Below are 16,417 nucleotides of genomic sequence, written 5' to 3' on the forward strand. Positions count from 1 at the left end.
TTATCTAAACCTTCCTTCACATTTCCAGCCAGATTTCAACATTTGCACTGAATTTTTAGCAATTCTTTGCTTTAAAAGATATGGCTGGCTTTGAATATCTGTTGCTATGAGCACTTGGGTCTCTTTGTGGCGAAGTATTAATTCAACCTCAATTACACCGTCCCTGGAAGTGTTCACAAACCATATAGATGAGGCCCTTAATGACATAGTTTAGTGGTGGCCTTGGTAGTGCTGGGGAACGGTTGGACTGGGTGATCTTAAAGGTCTTTTCCAACCCAGCTGATTCAAGGCCAGGTTGGACACAGGGGCTTGAAGCAACCTGCTCTAGTGGAAAGTGTCCCTGCCCGTGGCAGGGGGTTGGAACTGGATGAGCTTTAAGGTCCCTTCAACCCCAAACCACTCTGGGATTCGATGATTCTGAGTTTTCTCTGTTGTTTATTGTGTGGCTGCATCACTGGTATGAAGTGAAGGCACAGGCAAGAAAGGGAAAAGCTGGGCTGGAAAATGTCAGTGAAGGGAAGGATGAGTTGCCCTTTTTAATGCAGTGTTGGCTAATTCCATTTAAATCCCTGGTTGAACTGCGGCTGCATTCCCTACCCACCGGTGTGGTTGAATGGGATGGGGGTGTTCATCTCAAAAGAGTTTTGAAGATGTTTGTTGTAATCAGCTGCTTTATGAACTGTCGATGACTGTTGTGATAAGGACTGGAAAAGGTTTTATTCATTGTAAAACATAGTTTGGGCACAGTAAAGAGAGCAGGGTCCTATCCCGAATAAAGGTCCAGTACTTTGATCCTGCACTTCATCCCATGCAGTACCTTAGTGAGCCCTGGATTAAACATATGTTTACCAAAAATGCAGAAGGTTTGTGTAACCAGAACAGTTTTGAAAGCACAAATGACCCTCCCTTGTTCTGTAACAATCCTTTTTTACTCATGTATTGCAAACAAAGCATGTCTGACCCACACATCTCCCGCTCAGGAGTCAGGAAGTGTCAGAACTGGGGCTGTAGGCCCAGTCAGGTTTGTCCCTATTGGCATATTCAACAGAAGACAGCAGAGGGCTGGTGGGATCCACAGGGCCCATCTGTGTGAGCTTTGTGAACAGAGAAGATGCTAAATAGGCTTCTTTAATCGACTGCTAGTGATGGATTTACCTTCATCCATCCTGTTACAACAACCAGCCACGTGTCTTGCTGAGGCTGTTCTGAACGCTGCATGGAGTGTTTTTAGGAAGCAGTTTGTACACTGATGGATGAATACTCATCTCCCCAAGACTGTTCTGAAGTCTGGGGTTACCTTTGCTTTAGCCTGCCAGAGTGCTGTAAAAACAGAGTGCTGTAAAAGCATTACAAGCAAATGTGACCCCTCCAACCCTGTTGGCACCTCAGGCTGTGGGCAGTGTGGCGCTGATGTTCTGCCCTGCCGTGGGTGCTCACCCAGCGTGTTCTCCAGCAGTGCTGGTGGTGAAACATTCAGCTTATGTGAGGAGCATCACATAGGAGCTCTGGCCATCCCTTGGACAGCCCCATCACGTTTGGCATTCAGCTGCTTGTCCATGAGACTTTTCTTTCGCAACGGCCTCTTTCCTAATAGTCCTTTTCCTCAGAGCAGCTTCCAGGATCTGAAGAGGGCTACAAGGATGCCAGAGAGGGAACTTCTTCAGGGCCAGTAGTGATAAGACCAAGGGGTGATGGGTTCAAACTGAAACAGGGGAAGTTCAGGTTAGATCTAAGGCAGAAGCTCTTCCCTGTGAGGGTGCTGAGGCGCTGTCACAGGGTGCCCAGAGAAGCTGTGGCTGCCCCATCCCTGGCAGTGTTCAAGGCCAGGTTGGACACAGGGGCTTGGAGCAACCTGCTCTAGTGGAAGGTGTCCCTGCCCGTGGCAGGGGGTTGGAACTGGATGAGCTTTAAGGTCCCTTCCAACCCAAACCATTCTATAGTTCTATGACACTTCACCTGCAGAGGAGCCCTGCATGTCATCTGCAGTTGGAGTCCTGTGGGGAACAGAGCCAGTAACACGTGGTAAGCACAGAGGGTAGAATCACAGCACTGAGCAACCTTAAACACCAGCATTTCCTAGTTTTGGAGTGTTTGAATCTGCAGCCTCACAGCCTCATTTCCTGTTTAATCCCAAGGAATGTTAAAGGTGGTGTAACGGGCACTGTGCTAGGAGGTGTGGGCAGGTGGTGGTGGTGAACATGTAGAAGAGAAGCTTCAGTAGTTGTGGGACTTGGCAGAGCTGGGTGAGACTGGGGTAATTCCTGAAAGCGGGAGTAGAGGCTTTCCAGGCTGAGTCAGGGGGAAGGGAGAAGGCCTTGGTGCTGAGTTATAAACACACGCTCTTCTGAAGATGGGAGGTGGGTGACCGTGAGCCTGAGCTCTTGCCTGCATCGTGCTTGGTTGAGAGTCAGAACTGGCACAGGTACAATCCCAGCAGGCAGGTAGCAAGGGTGAGAAGACAGAAGATACCTGTTGTAACTGAAAGCTTTAGCTTCACATCCAGCAAACTGAGCTCTAAGGAATGTGGGGGATCGGGTGGTAGTGCTAAGGACTTTCCCAGTAAATCTGTGTGTTTTGCCTGCACCAAACATACTGTGTCTTACTCAGTTGTTAACTATGCCACGTGTGACACGGGCAGCAATGGGGCTTGAGCTTGGGCACCTTGGACTAAAGCTGACCCACGCTGGTATCTGCTGCTCTGGGCAGGTATCCCCCGTCCCAGGGCCACAGAGGAGCTTCTCACCTCTACTCTCAATGATTCTTCTGTAGGCTCAGGAGGTGAGGAGAAAAGGGTATTTAGAATAAAATGAGAGGAGGAGAACAAGGACAGGTAATTGGTGAGGCTGATGTGTCTAGAGAGGGTTTTGGGCAGGTTGGACAAGGAGAGTAGGGAGGACAAGGAGACTTGTCAGCTGCTTCCCTTTGGCTTGTCACTCCCTTACGTGCTGAGTGAGATAGGAATGAGGGAAAAGAATGAGGTGGTGTTGTTAATGCATGTGTTAGAGTTGCTTTAATATGGTTAAGGAGTGAGCCTTAATTCTGATTCTTGGGTTCTGCTTTATTTTCCACACTTGTGGTTTTGGGTGGGAGGGAAGTCAGTGCAACATGCAAAAATAGTTAAAAAGTCACAACAGCATCCCTGGCTTTCCAGAAGGGGAAGTGCTGGTTGTCACTCACTGCCTGGGCACTGCCAGGGACTCACATGTCCTACAGGCTGTGTGAGGCTGGGGATGCTCTTGGCCATGCCTGGACCCTGTTCATGGTCAAATACATGACATCAGCAGATGGTTTCAATCATGGCAGTATAGAAATAGGTGAGTTTTATACACAACTGCATCCACCCACCACTGCTGCCTGTACATCCAGTCATCCTGGTACAGTGCATCTCTGGTTCAGATGAATGGAATTGGATTTCTGTTCCTTTCCCCTCTACCCAAAGCCTTCCTGCCCAAACCCTCTTATTGTCACTCCATAGTGACTGGTACTTTCAGGTTAGTGGTTGCCTTCAGTGACTGCATTAGCTTTTGTACCTGAAATGCTGAATTGTTTCATTTGTTTGAGTCATTTCAAAAGAAACAACTGGTTTTGAAGTAGGATCTGGGGTAGGTTCGCGCAGGCTGAAGCTCCCCTTAGTGAGGATTTCCCAGGTGGGCTTTAGCTGCCCTCATTTAGCCACAGGGAAGGGAAATGGGTCTGACTGTGCTCAGTTCTGTTTCTAGCAAGGACAGAAAGGGACGCCCCAAGGGAGCAGTCCTTGTGCCCGTCCTGCTCCAGTGGTGGCTCTGTACTGAAACATCTCATCTGTGTTTAGAGGCCTGAGTTGGTTTCTGACCAGGTATGATGCAGCTCTGCAAACTTCACATCCATCAGCTGAATGAGCCAAGCCTTTGCCAGCTGCTGCACAGGCAAAATCTGTTGTTCTGCACTAAACCAGTGCTGGTTCTTTAAAACAAGGCATGGCTGGAGGAAGCGTGCATCTGGCTGGGTATGGCAGCTGCACAGGCTGTGTGGTTCAGCACAGGGTTTTCTGCCAGGCTCTCTGGTGGGAAGCTCAGGATCATTCAACTTGCAGAGTGAGCCAAGGAAATAATAATGGAATCAAATATTCCTGCAGAAACTGTGTAGACCTGAATTTGGAGGGGGTTTGTTTTCCTTTAGTACATTCACGTTCCCATTTCCCTTCTGCCTGGCAGAATTTGAAGCTTTTCTTAAGATTACACTGCTTCTCCTGTGGACAGTCATTGCCGAAAGCTTTGGTCTCACTTGTAGGTTTGCATCCTAAAACACCTGAAGTGCAGTGCACAATCCAACCCCACACTCCTCAGGAATTGCTTTCCCCTGGTCCTTTCCCAACCTTTTTGATCATTGAGGAATAATGGTCATCTCGTCCATACGAAACTGCCTTGTAGGGACTGAGGGTGTAGAGGAGGTTACTTGGGAGGGGGGGTTAATTTGCTGTTGTGGTTTGGCAGACCTGTAGAAAGCCATGCACAACGAATGGAGCTGCTGCCCTTTTCCTGCTGCTCCAGGTCCTCTGGACTCTTGTGTTGTGTCTGGAATTGCTCCTTTGCACAAACACAGGTTTTAGCATTTTGTGCGTGTGAAAGATTTCATTTTCTAAAATGAATGTGAAGTGAGTCTCTAGTTAAAGACTGCCATTGCTAATTCAGGATGTAACCTGCAGCTGGAATGCTTCCTTGCTAACATGTGCGTTTGTTTGTTTGCAACGAACAGCCCGAATCACCCAAACCCGTGAAACACCAGGCAAGTGGCTTTCTTTCTGCTTTTACAGTTATGGAGGTGAACAGAGATCTGTGCTTCTATTTCCTGTCAATCTGTACTTGTAACACGTGGAGGGGCACAGCCAGGAGAGAGCTTTGCAGATCCTCAAGTGGCTTCCAGAGAGTCGGCAGGCCCCAGGTCCCTCAGCACAGCAAAGCTCGTCTCAATGCTTCCAAGTGGTGTCACTGTCCTGAAGCAAGGGCTTGACCCCCCGTCCCTGATAAACCATGTGTGTGCCTGGTTAATGTGCTCCTGAGGGGATGCAGCACACTTTGATGTCAAACAAAGCACTAAATAAGAGAAGGGTTAATAGAAGCTACAAAATTCTTTTGATTAACATGCTGTTTTGTCTGAATATTTTGATAGCTTCTCAGATAAAATGATAAAGACTTTGACATCAAGGCTGAGAGAGCTGGGCTGGGTCAGCCTGGAGAAGAGAAGGCTCCTGAAGGGGACACCTTAGAGCAGCTCCAGTGCCTAAAGGGGCTCCAGGAAACCTGGAGAGGGGCTTTGGACAAGGGCCTGTAGGGACAGGACAAGGGGAATGGCTTTAACCTGCCAGAGGGGAGATCGAGATGAGCTCTGAGGCAGAAGCTCTTCCCTGTGAGGGTGCTGAGGCGCTGGCACAGACTTTTCCCAGAGAAGCTGTGGCTGCCCCATCCCTGGCAGTGTTCAAGGCCAGGTTGGACACAGGGACTTGGAGCAACCTGCTCTAGTGGAAGGTGTCCCTGCCCATGGCAGAGGGTTGGAACTGGATGAGCCTTAAGGTCCCTTCCAACCCAAACCATTCCATGATGATGAAGTATAAAATGCTTGGCGTAACCAATCATCTGAAATGAAACATTTCCCTCACTCTCTAGGGTAAGTTATGTGAGCAATGTGGTATCTGTTCAGTGCTGCCACCTGAATTAACGTTTCCTCAGTCGAGCTTCAGCTGCTCTTACTGCTCAGGTCGGATGGAGCTGCCCTGCAGATCACGCTGCCCGTTTCCTCCTCCCCGTGTCCCTGTCTCCTGTGGGCAGGAGCAGTTGGTCTGTCCTGGACCATCCCGTCGTGCAGGGCAGGAGCTGCAGAGGGGCATGGGGAGGAGGTTGAGTGGAAGTTGAGGGTAAAGCTTTGAAAGAAACAATTGCTGCCACATGTTCTGCAGGCTAAATGCTCCGCTCCCTGTCCTGAGATGGTAAGTGATGCCTTTGTCATGGGCATGAGCTGGTAAATAAAGAAGCAGCTGTGCAGCAGCTCCATATGGTACAAAGCAAGGCTTGCTAACTCAAGAAGCCACCATGGGTTAGTTCAGGTGGTTGTATTCTTTCCCTTCCATTTCTCTGGAAGCTGACTGTAGAGCAACCTAAGCTGTAGCAGAAAGGAAAATAATAAAGGAAACTTCAAATTGGGTCTCGGATGTTGGAAGGAAAAGCCATCACATGGACAGCTGTGGTGCCTCTGCTGGTGTGTGGTAACTTGCTGGACCTCTGTAACCCAGCCCTGCGTCTCACTTTCAGAAGCTACAGACAATTCAACCTCCTTCCTTGCAAACCTCAGTCAATTCTAAGGGTTTTTTACTACATTATTTCTCTGTTCCAAAAGCAGAGGGAGCAGGGTTTAGTTGAAGCCTCCTGCTCAGAGTTCCCATGTCCGGGTAGAAGCAAGCTGTTTGTTGGCACTTTCAGTGTATCAGTGGAAATGTGCTAATCCAGAAGTGTCGATACTGCATAAACCATGACCATTAACATTTCTGTTTCAATGTCATTTTGGACTACAGCGTGGATCCCTGTTGTATGTGAGTAGCATGTGGCTTTCCTGGCCCCACGACAGCTCCAGCCATAGGATGCTGGTTGTTCTGAAACTGAGACAAGAGCCTGTCGTTACCTTAATGTTGCCCTGCATGAAATGTTGCATGACTTGACTTTATCCACATTACTGTGACACTGCTTTTTCCAAGTTCTGGTTAGCTGCCTGTGCAGGAGATACACCTACAGGCAAACCACCCTCTTCCCAAGCGCTGAACGCTTCTAAAAACCAGGGTTGGTTTTGGGCTGTGAAGCAGTGCATCTAACAATGAAAACTACTCAATCAGAAGCTGTTGAACATGGGGGGAGAGGTTTGGTGTTTCTTAGTGATGGCTGTGACAAGCCTAGTTGTGAGCGCAGGCCACAGCGGGTGGCTGGGCTGTGAGTGCTTGGGTTGTTCTCATGGTTTTCACCCACATCTGAGGACACACAAGAGGGACGTGGAGCTGTTGGAGCAAGTCCAGAGGAGGCCCCGGAGCTGCTGCGAGGGCTGGAGCAGCTCTGCTCTGGAGCCAGGCTGAGAGAGCTGGGCCGGGTCAGCCTGGAGAAGAGAAGGCTCCTGAAGGGGAGGCCTTAGAGCAGCTCCAGTGCCTAAAGGGGCTCCAGGAAACCTGGAGAGGGGCTTTGGACAAGGGCCTGGAGGGACAGGCCAAGGGGAATGGCTTTAACCTGCCAAAGGGGAGATTGAGATGAGCTCTGAGGCAGCAGCTCTTCCCTGTGAGGGTGCTGAGGCGCTGGCACAGACTTTTCCCAGAGAAGCTGTGGCTGCCCCATCCCTGGCAGTGTTCAAGGCCAGGTTGGACACAGGGGCTTGGAGCAACCTGCTCTAGTGGAAGGTGTCCCTGCCCATGGCAGGGGTTGGGTGTAGATGATCTCTAAGGTCCCTTCCAACCCAAACCATTCAGTGATGACCCAACTGAATGTTTTCATCAGATCCTCAGAGATGATCATAAAAATGACCTGTAAGAACTTTTTGTATTCAGCTGGAGGATTTGAGTGAAATCATTTCACACGACCTTGCCCACGTTCCTCTGCACAAATCCCAGGGGAGGCTGGGGCACATGGAAGCACATTCAAGCCCAGGTACAGCCTGTGGTGCCATGATTCCCATTGGCACAGCGACGGTCCATGGAGGGGAGCCTAGTTTGAAGGCAGGGTGCTTGCTTTTCCAGGATAGCCAGGACCTGACATGTAAGCTGTGGTGAATACAGGCCATGGGGTTGATTTTGAGCTGTGCACTGTGCCATGAGCAGCTTCTTGGCTTTACACTTGGTGTCCTTGCAGGAGCCGACTGCATGGCTGGGAGAGGAGAATGATGGAATGGTGCAAGTGAATGTTTCCCTGATCTGATGCCTTTACATGGGAAACTTTTAGACTATAAGTATTGTGCATATAGTGCTTTGAACAGAGCTATTTTTTCTCCAATTGGGGTTTTTTTTTTGTCAATTTAAAAGCACTCCTGAGAACTGTATTGTTGGCAAACCCAATGTACAGTGTGTAGGCTCTGGGGCCCGAGTGGTGGTTGCTGTGCTCTGGGCTAAGGTTCACACGTTTGCTTCTTCTTCAGTTACTTTAGAATCCAGAGAATATGTAGTTCCAAAGGGAATATATTTGGAAGTCAACAAGTTTTGAGCCAGTAACTTGAGGTCACATTAAAGAAGAAGCAGCCAGGAGTTTCCAAGGGGACTTGAAATATATTTCAATGTCTAAATAAAATCCTCTCTTAGGTGTTAAGCAGTGAAGTTTAAAAGTTCCTGTTAGAATTGTCCTTGTGGAATCCTTAAGAGACTTCAGTTTCCTGTGCTCTGATGCTCAGCCTGGGACCTCTATTCATCTATGCTATAAATAATTGGAAAAAGCAGGTTTATGCACAGAATCACCAGTTTTTGAGACGACATTCCAGACAGCTTCGCTTTCTTTTTAGTTGTTTTAAACCCGTCCTTCAGAGCAGGAAGACAATATTGTGTTTTCCTATGTTCATCCATGCCTCCCGGGCTCATGGAAGCAGCACAGACTTTTTGTGTTACTAGATCTCCTCATGCACAGCAATCCTAAAAGCCGCTGGGCAATTTCCGTAGGAGAAGTGCTGCGATTCCTACATCCAGTGGCTTGAATGTCAAAACACATTTAAAGAACTGCATTAAACCCCTTGAATGGAGCAATCTGAATGTGATCTTTGTACCTGGTGTTGCTCAATCCCCATTCTGGCATGTTCTGGGGTGCATTTGAGGTGTTGCAATGATCCCATGTGTGGCTGACTGGAAGTGAGGATATCACTGATTTGAAAGTAGGTTTGAAACTGGGTATTCCAAAGTAGCCATGCTGTAAAAATCTCTCAATGGGAAGTTTAGGAATAACCTTACACTTAAACCAGTTAAATTAGTTTTTCCCCTAAAGCACTCAAAGTCTGTGCCTAATTTCATTAGCCCTAAATGTGAGTTTTCTTTTCCATGTTCAATGATTTCCAACATCCATCAAGTCCTGTTCAGTCACTGCTCTGTGTGTGCGTGTGTGATTTAAAACCAAAACCCCCACCAAACCCCCACAAAACAACAAAAAATACCCCCAAACCCACGTTCTTTACTGGATGAAGGAGACTAGCAGCAGATTTAGAAGTGAGGGGAGAAATGAAAGGCCCTTGTGAAGGCGGTGTCCCTGGGTCATGGCTCTCAGGAGGAAGAGGACATGGGAATGTCATGCGTGCGCTGTGCTGATGTCTCTCTGTTTTCTCTTTCTGTGGCTTTCAGGGGGAGCTGGAGCGTCAGCTTCTTCAGGCGAATCCCATTCTGGAATCCTTCGGGAATGCCAAGACAGTGAAAAATGACAACTCCTCCCGCTTTGTGAGTTACTCGTTCTCTCTTTAGAGTCTGGAAATCTGGGTTACTGTTTTTGGAGAAAATCTTTGCTCAGGATTCATCCAATATCAGAAGCTGTCTTTGTTCTCTCATCATGAGATGAATCCAGGTTCTCTCACATCCCTCTCAGCATTGTGCAGGGGCCACAGAAGGCTCACCCTCACCGGCTCTTGGCAAAACTTGCTTTAATTTTATGCAGTTTCTAATTTTAACCATCCTTGAGCTGACAGTGGTGTTCATGCTACAACAAATACACTGTGCCACAGAGCTGACCTGTGGCTTGCATGCACAAACTGCTGCTCAACTGTCAAGAATGAATAAGGAATATGGCACTGATGTGGAGTTTAGCTAAATATGGAGCCTTCTTGTCAATAGCTGCCACTTCATCAATCGATTGGCTTAGAGAGAACATCCTCCACTTTTGGAAAAGCACAGAAGTTGACTGTAAAACCCTCTCTCAAGTCCCATGTCCTTCTGTCCAGCTGATTTACTGGAGCGAAGTCTAAAAGGCAGCATGGCCTTTTCTCCATCCAGAGTGTTGGGCACCTGTAGCTGGGTGATGTCTTTGCTGGGTCAATGCCTTCTCCTCACGTACTGTTCTGGTGGCCGATAACCACTTCTGATGGGTTCCATTGTTTTAAAGGCAGTGATGGAACTGGGGTGATGATATTTACCCCTTCTGAAAACTTCCTTCCCTTTGAAGGGGGGCAGAAAGCCACACCGCCTTTTCAACTTCCCTCCAGTACATCCCGGTTCAGGGGAAAGCTGGGTTTAGCACAACTTTGTAACTGTAGAGGAGGTAGGAAATAGTTTTTCTTGTGAGAACAAAAGTGAAATGTACAGAACAAATGAAACATTTCTCGGCTGCCTGGATGTTTCAGCAGTTGCTGGGATTTGTAATGTATGAACTCAGCTCCGGTGATAAGGACTCTGGAAAACTGTATGACTAAATCCCTCCGCCTTTCCAGTCGAGAAGGGAGAGCAGAGCACTGAAGAAATTCAACGTTAATCATTTTACGGCCACATTATTTACAATATTGCTCGATGTTTATATGTGTTGGATGTAGGATTTGTAATAACAACAGGTTTCACTGCACAATGATTCTTCTTTGTTACACGGCTTGAATCCACCAAAGGCTGTGCTAATTTAATGAGGATACTTTATTCCTAAGAGATGGTAGCATCTGGTTTGTGTTACCCTGGCGTCCACATCGCCATCGTGAACACAATCATTTGATGTTCCAGCTCCGGCTTTCTAAAGGAGCAGGTTTAATGCACTCCAGATGGTGGCATCTCTGCAGGAAAAATAATCTTTAGTAACAACCGCTTTAAAACCTGACTTAAAAAGTAGATCTGTCCTCCCCCCAGGGGAGAAAGTCTGTTGCGCGCAGCCCGTACAGGCCTGACAGCTTCACCGTGCCTGCGGAGGAGGCCGGGCTGTGCCCCGTGCGCTGATAGCACCAGACGGGGCTGAAATATGGCCAGCGTCAAAGCAGGGTTTGTTCCTTTTTCCCTCTACCAAAAGCAGTGTTCTCATGGTTCAGGAAAGAAACTCTCTTAGTGAATAGGAGGCAGGGCCTTGCTGGGTTCATAGTGCAGAACTAACTGCTTCCTTCTGATGTGGTTTTTCCAAAGCCATGTACTTAGTGCTGCAGTGATAATCTAAATCGAATTCAGTTGTTAAATGACCACCACTACAGTCTCTAACTGATAAATTAAAGATTTCAGAGCCAGAATTGCTTGTGGAGCTAGAAGGGTGTATTAGTATTCTTCTTTTAAGAAGATGAAGTAGATAAGTGTCTTCTCCAGTACAGACTTTAGTGCTGATGAACCTCTGAATCAGGGAGCATGTGGGTTCCCCCTTCTGGTGCATCAGCTCATCCAAGGACTGCATTTCCTCTCTGTTATTTCTGTCCAAGGAACTGGTAACTTGCCAGCAGACATCAGATAACTTGTGAGGGTGAAACAGAGTGAAGTGACTCTGAGTTACATCAGAAAAAGCCCCTGACTAGACCTTACATAGTGCTTCATGTCTGTTCCTCCATGTAATGTGGCAAATGGAAGCCATGTCGCTCTGAGAAGGCTGTGTGGTACCTGGTGGGGGAGGAAGCTGTCAGCCACCATGCTTGACGTGCTGGTGCTGACACACGCGTTGCATGTCAAGTCTGTTGGCTGAATTTCAGTAAAGTGTCACTTCACTCTTTGCAGCAGTTAAAAATAGAGTTTTCTGGAACTTTTACTGAGCAAAAAGTATAAATGCTTCAGTGTCAGGCTGAGCTTGGAGCGTTCTGTTTCTGCATACTCAGAAACTCAAGTTCAAGCGCTGGTCCCTGACAGGGTGTGCTTGAAAACAAGCCTTATTCCTCAGCATTCTCACTTCAGTGCCCTGACTTTCCACCCGAGCTGCAGGTTAAGCAGTAGGGAGGAACCAATGAAGGTAATGTAAAGTATTCCACCACATTTCTTGAATCTCGTAGAAGTCACTTTGAGTTGAAGATGCACAGCCACAGTCACAGAGCAGCTGCTTCAAACTCAACAGGGGTTGGAACTTTCTCTGGGTTCAGTGGTGTGGTTGGGGAGAAACTTGGTCACTGGTACACGCAAATCTTTCAGATGTGAATGGGCTTTACCAGGGCAGCCGGAAGGTTCTGGTGTTCTGGAGGCAAGATGAACTAGTTCAAATGATCACAGCAACTTGCTCAAGTGTCAGTCTGTAGCACGGCAGCACACAGAACCACAGACTGGTTTGGGTTGGAAGGGTCCTGCACGGGCAGGGACACCTTCCACTGGACCAGGTTGCTCCAAGCCCCTGTGTCCAACCGGGCCTTGAACACTGCCAGGGACGGGGCAGCCACAGCTTCTCTGGGCACCCTGTGCCAGCGCCTCAGCACCCTCACAGGGAACAACTTCTGCCTTAGATCCAGCCAGGTTGGACACAGGGGCTTGGAGCAACCTGGTCCAGTGGAAGGTGTCTCTGCCCGTGGCAGGGGGTTGGAGCTGGATGAGCTTAAAGGTCCCTTCCAACCCAAACCGGTCTGGGATTCTATGAATATATCTACTTGCAACCAGTTTCTTTCCAAGAGCTCTATGTGTGGGCAGTGTGCTCTGTGCTTGGTCCTCTATGTAGCAGAGGAGGTGTATGTGGAAGGAACAAGTATGCTGCCTCATAGCCTGTTCTTTACCAACTGCTAGAGCAGAGATGCCATGCAGGTGGGGCCATCCTGGTTGTGGAAAAGGAAGTGGAAGGGTGATGGGCTGGGCTGGGCAGCACATGTGATTTGGGATTGCTGCAGATAAAATGCCTTTAGCCACCAGTGAGTTTGCTATAGAAATATGTGCACTGAAACATCTCAGCCTTGCTTCCAACCTCAGAGAGCTTCACTCTGAGAACAGCTTTTTCCAAGTCTGATAACAGACACCTCTGGAACACTAGTTCCTTAATCTTTAGGAAGTGTTTGTGTGCAGCGTAACATATTCCATTGAAATGATGGCTGAGCACATTGAAGGGAAGAGATCGATTTGAAGTTGTGTGAAACGCTGGTTGTACGGGTGCCGCAGGGGGATGTTTGTGTGGAGGCAGTGATGGTGTCTTGAAACATCAGTCATCACAAAAAAATCTCTTTTCTTTCCAGGGCAAGTTCATTAGGATTAACTTCGATGTTACTGGTTATATCGTTGGGGCCAACATTGAGACGTGTATCCTGCTTCATGCCACACCACTGGGCAGTGCAAGTTTCCCCATTGTTTTGCTTTAACCCTGGAAGCTGTTGGAATGCAGTGAAGGGTGACCACATTCCTACATTCCTTTGTCTCTTCCTTTATTTCAAAATAGCTGATCAAATATCCCAAAGTCAGCGTGCTTCCTCATGCGTGGACATTGGATACTCCAAAATGTAGCGCTCTGAGACCTGCTGGGTTTTCAGACCAGCCTTAAACCTAGGGAATGTTAAATAGGGAAACCATTCCAATTGTGCTTGCTCTACCAACAGTTCTAGAAGAGAAGCTCCTTCCTAAAGCTGCTGAGCCACTGCCTTGTGCCAGGAGCTGGGGTTTGCTCCTGTCAGTGCTGCAGGAGCAGCTCTGCATTTGGAAGGAACTGATGCTTCTTATAAAGTGAGAGAGCTGGAAGTGCTGGGATGCTTTCTGGTTTCTTAGGTCTTCTAGAGATCAGCGTAGGCTCAATGACACAAGACCTACCAACAATTAATACTGAAGCCTAATTCAGTTTTAGCTTTAAGGTTCGATTTTATTTATTATGGAATGGTTTGTGTTGGAAGGGACCTTAAAGCTCCTCCAGCTCCAACCCCCTGCCACGGGCAGGGACACCTTCCACTAGAGCAGGTTGCTCCAAGCCCCTGTGTCCAACCTGGCCTTGAACACTGCCAGGGATGGGGCAGCCACAGCTTCTCTGGGCACCCTGTGCCAGTGTCCCACCACCCTCACAGTGATTGAAAAGCTCCCCCCTCACTTAACCTTCAGCTGATCCGTACAGACACTTGTCTCTGGGTGTAGCAGGGAAATGTAGTCACCATCCAAGCAATGAGTCTGCTGAAATGAAAAGTGAGCTTCTACCAGTCTGAATTAGAAACCTCTTATTTAAGTTATTTAAAGTTCATATTGGACATGGTCCTGTCATTGCTATTAAAGTTCTACTTGGCCTTAAAGTAATTTTATAGCCTGCTTTGAACTTTTGTTTTGCATTGGCTGTTTTTACCCCAAAACTGTAGAAGATCCTTGACTAGTTATAATCAGACTTGTTGGAAAAGTCTCGCGCTGTTCGTCAGGCTAAGGATGAGCGGACGTTTCATATCTTCTATCAACTACTCGCTGGAGCAGGAGAACACTTGAAGTGTAAGTTGAGGATCTCGTTTTGTAAACCTGTTGCTTCTGTGTTCCGGGCTTGTCTGCTCAGTGGTACACAGTGGTGTTGGAGCTCCTCTTTGGTCTTCAAACGGAGTGTTAACTGAAGGCTGCGGAGCCGGGTGGCTCTGGTTTGGGATGGCTGCTGGGCTTTATCCAGTTTGCTGTCAAGCAACGGCTGCCTTGAGAGCAAACAGCTCCTGCCTGACCCCATCCAGATCAGGGCGTCCCTGCCCCGGAGTCACTGGATTGAAACCTTTTTGTCCCTCCTTCGTAACTGGGAGTTCCTGTTAGCTTGTGATATAGCAGTGCAGGCTTAGAGAATTGATTCACTCTTTCTCACCTGTATTAGACAAATGGGTGTTTACACCTTTGTTGTGGTAACCATTGATACCCAGCACCATGTCGATACCTTCCAGTAGAGACACTTGGTTTAGGGTATTCCAAATAGGGGTTTGAGATGACGCTAGATCTGAGTCAGGTAAGGTTCTGTTTACAGGCTTAATGCATTAAAGAGCTGATATAAGTTGCTACAGATAGAGATTCTGGAAGCTGGCTTCAGCTTCTCTGGTGCACTCGTATTGTAGAGTTTCCAAAGCTGGTGTAACACCTTGTAGCCTTATTTGAGGAACTGGTTTTGTAAAGCATTGTTCCTGCATTTAGTGACACCCCAGTCCGGGTGGCTGTGAAGAGCTTCACTGTCTTCAGCTTATTTTCCCATCTCCTCCCCTTCCCTACACAGCTGACCTGCTGCTTGAAGGATTCAACAACTACAGATTTTTATCTAACGGCTACATCCCCATTCCTGGGCAGCAAGACAAAGATAACTTTCAGGAGACTATGGAAGCGATGCATATCATGGGATTCTCGCACGATGAGATCTTGTGTAAGTTACTGAGGCGTTTGGGTGTTCAGAGCTGCTTTTCTCTCGCGCACACCCCCACACTTGCTAATTTCACATTGTTTTAGTGTCCTGACAGCCTGCAGCAAAAGGTTGCTTAACGTGAGTAGAATTGAATTAAAGCTCTTTGCCCCAAAAGTACAGTCCAAACTTTATTTCCTTTCTGAACTCATGAAATTAATTTGGAAGAATTAATTTGAATTTGGAAGGAAAGCGATGCAAGTAATGGAAGGAAAGTGTAAGCTGAGCCCTCTCCAGTTAACTATTGCACGTGTCCTTCGTTAACACAGCAATGCTGAAAGTGGTGTCTTCGGTGCTGCAATTTGGAAACATTTCCTTTAAGAAGGAGAGGAATACGGATCAAGCTTCTATGCCAGAGAACACGGGTAAGTTGATCACGTTTGTGTGGCTTCACGCGCTGTGGTTTCCTTCCCACCGCTCTGGTGCATGTCCTCAACAAGTACAGAGCAATCTTGTGAGCTCCTGTGGGAGCATCCTGTGCCAAAGAGGCAGAAGCCAACAGGCAGGTGGTAAAACTCTCCTCTTCCATCCTCGTCACTCAGACAAATTTAAGTATCCATCAACAGAATTGATGCTGTTTGCATTGCTTCTCCACTTGGAACAGTATTCCAGTTGGAGTCTTGTTTATTGCTGTCTACAAAGACAAGCACTAGGAAAAAGTGCACGCTTAAATCCCTCTGTTTTCTTTGGTTCTTGACAGCAGTTTTCTTGCCAATGGTAAGAGCCCTGGAGCCAAACACAACTTCATAGTGAAATGGCTGAACATAGGAATGCTGTGTTTAGAAAGCTCTTATTTCTGAAGTGGCATGTGGCAGGGGTGGGCAGTGGGACTAGGCTGGAATTTATCAGTTGGTACCTGCCATGCGATCAGGATTTCTTCTCACAAAAAGATTGCTGCTGGAGCAAATCTCAGGTTTTTAATGTAGCGCTTCAGTGCCAGCCTTATGAATGCTCTCATGGGCGTTAGCTTTGAGAATTGACCTCAGTGGAGAGAGCAGTAAGAACCATCACCCACAGGACCTGCTGCACATGCCCAGCTCCAGTTCATGCCTGTCTCTCATTTTGGGATTATCCCAAATGGCTGTGCCATGCAGGGTGCTTACAGTGGCCAAAATCTTGGGGGGTGGTTTGCTGCCCAAGGTGCTCCAGCAAGCAGGAATGGACTCAAGGCCGATAGCCATTGACTCGGTATTTGGCAGAGGGTTGGC

At 47.8% G+C, this 16,417-nt stretch overlaps 1 protein-coding gene across 2 annotated transcripts in view; it reads left to right on the forward strand.

The window, feature by feature from the left end:
• Positions 1 to 16,417, forward strand: part of MYH10 (myosin heavy chain 10) — a 94,850-nt gene that overhangs the window by 44,253 nt on the left and 34,180 nt on the right. Inside the window, exons 6-11 of one of the 2 annotated variants that reach the window (XM_030505750.1) lie at positions 4,735 to 4,764; positions 9,320 to 9,412; positions 13,060 to 13,123; positions 14,180 to 14,278; positions 15,030 to 15,173; positions 15,479 to 15,574. In XM_030505750.1, the coding sequence (XP_030361610.1) occupies positions 4,735 to 4,764; positions 9,320 to 9,412; positions 13,060 to 13,123; positions 14,180 to 14,278; positions 15,030 to 15,173; positions 15,479 to 15,574 (526 nt within the window). The remainder of the gene's footprint in view (positions 1 to 4,734; positions 4,765 to 9,319; positions 9,413 to 13,059; positions 13,124 to 14,179; positions 14,279 to 15,029; positions 15,174 to 15,478; positions 15,575 to 16,417) is intronic. The other variant, XM_030505751.1, reaches the window with a different exon arrangement.

This window comes from Strigops habroptila, chromosome 14, assembly GCF_004027225.2.
Source record: "Strigops habroptila isolate Jane chromosome 14, bStrHab1.2.pri, whole genome shotgun sequence".
Classification (NCBI taxonomy): domain Eukaryota; kingdom Metazoa; phylum Chordata; class Aves; order Psittaciformes; family Psittacidae; genus Strigops; species Strigops habroptila.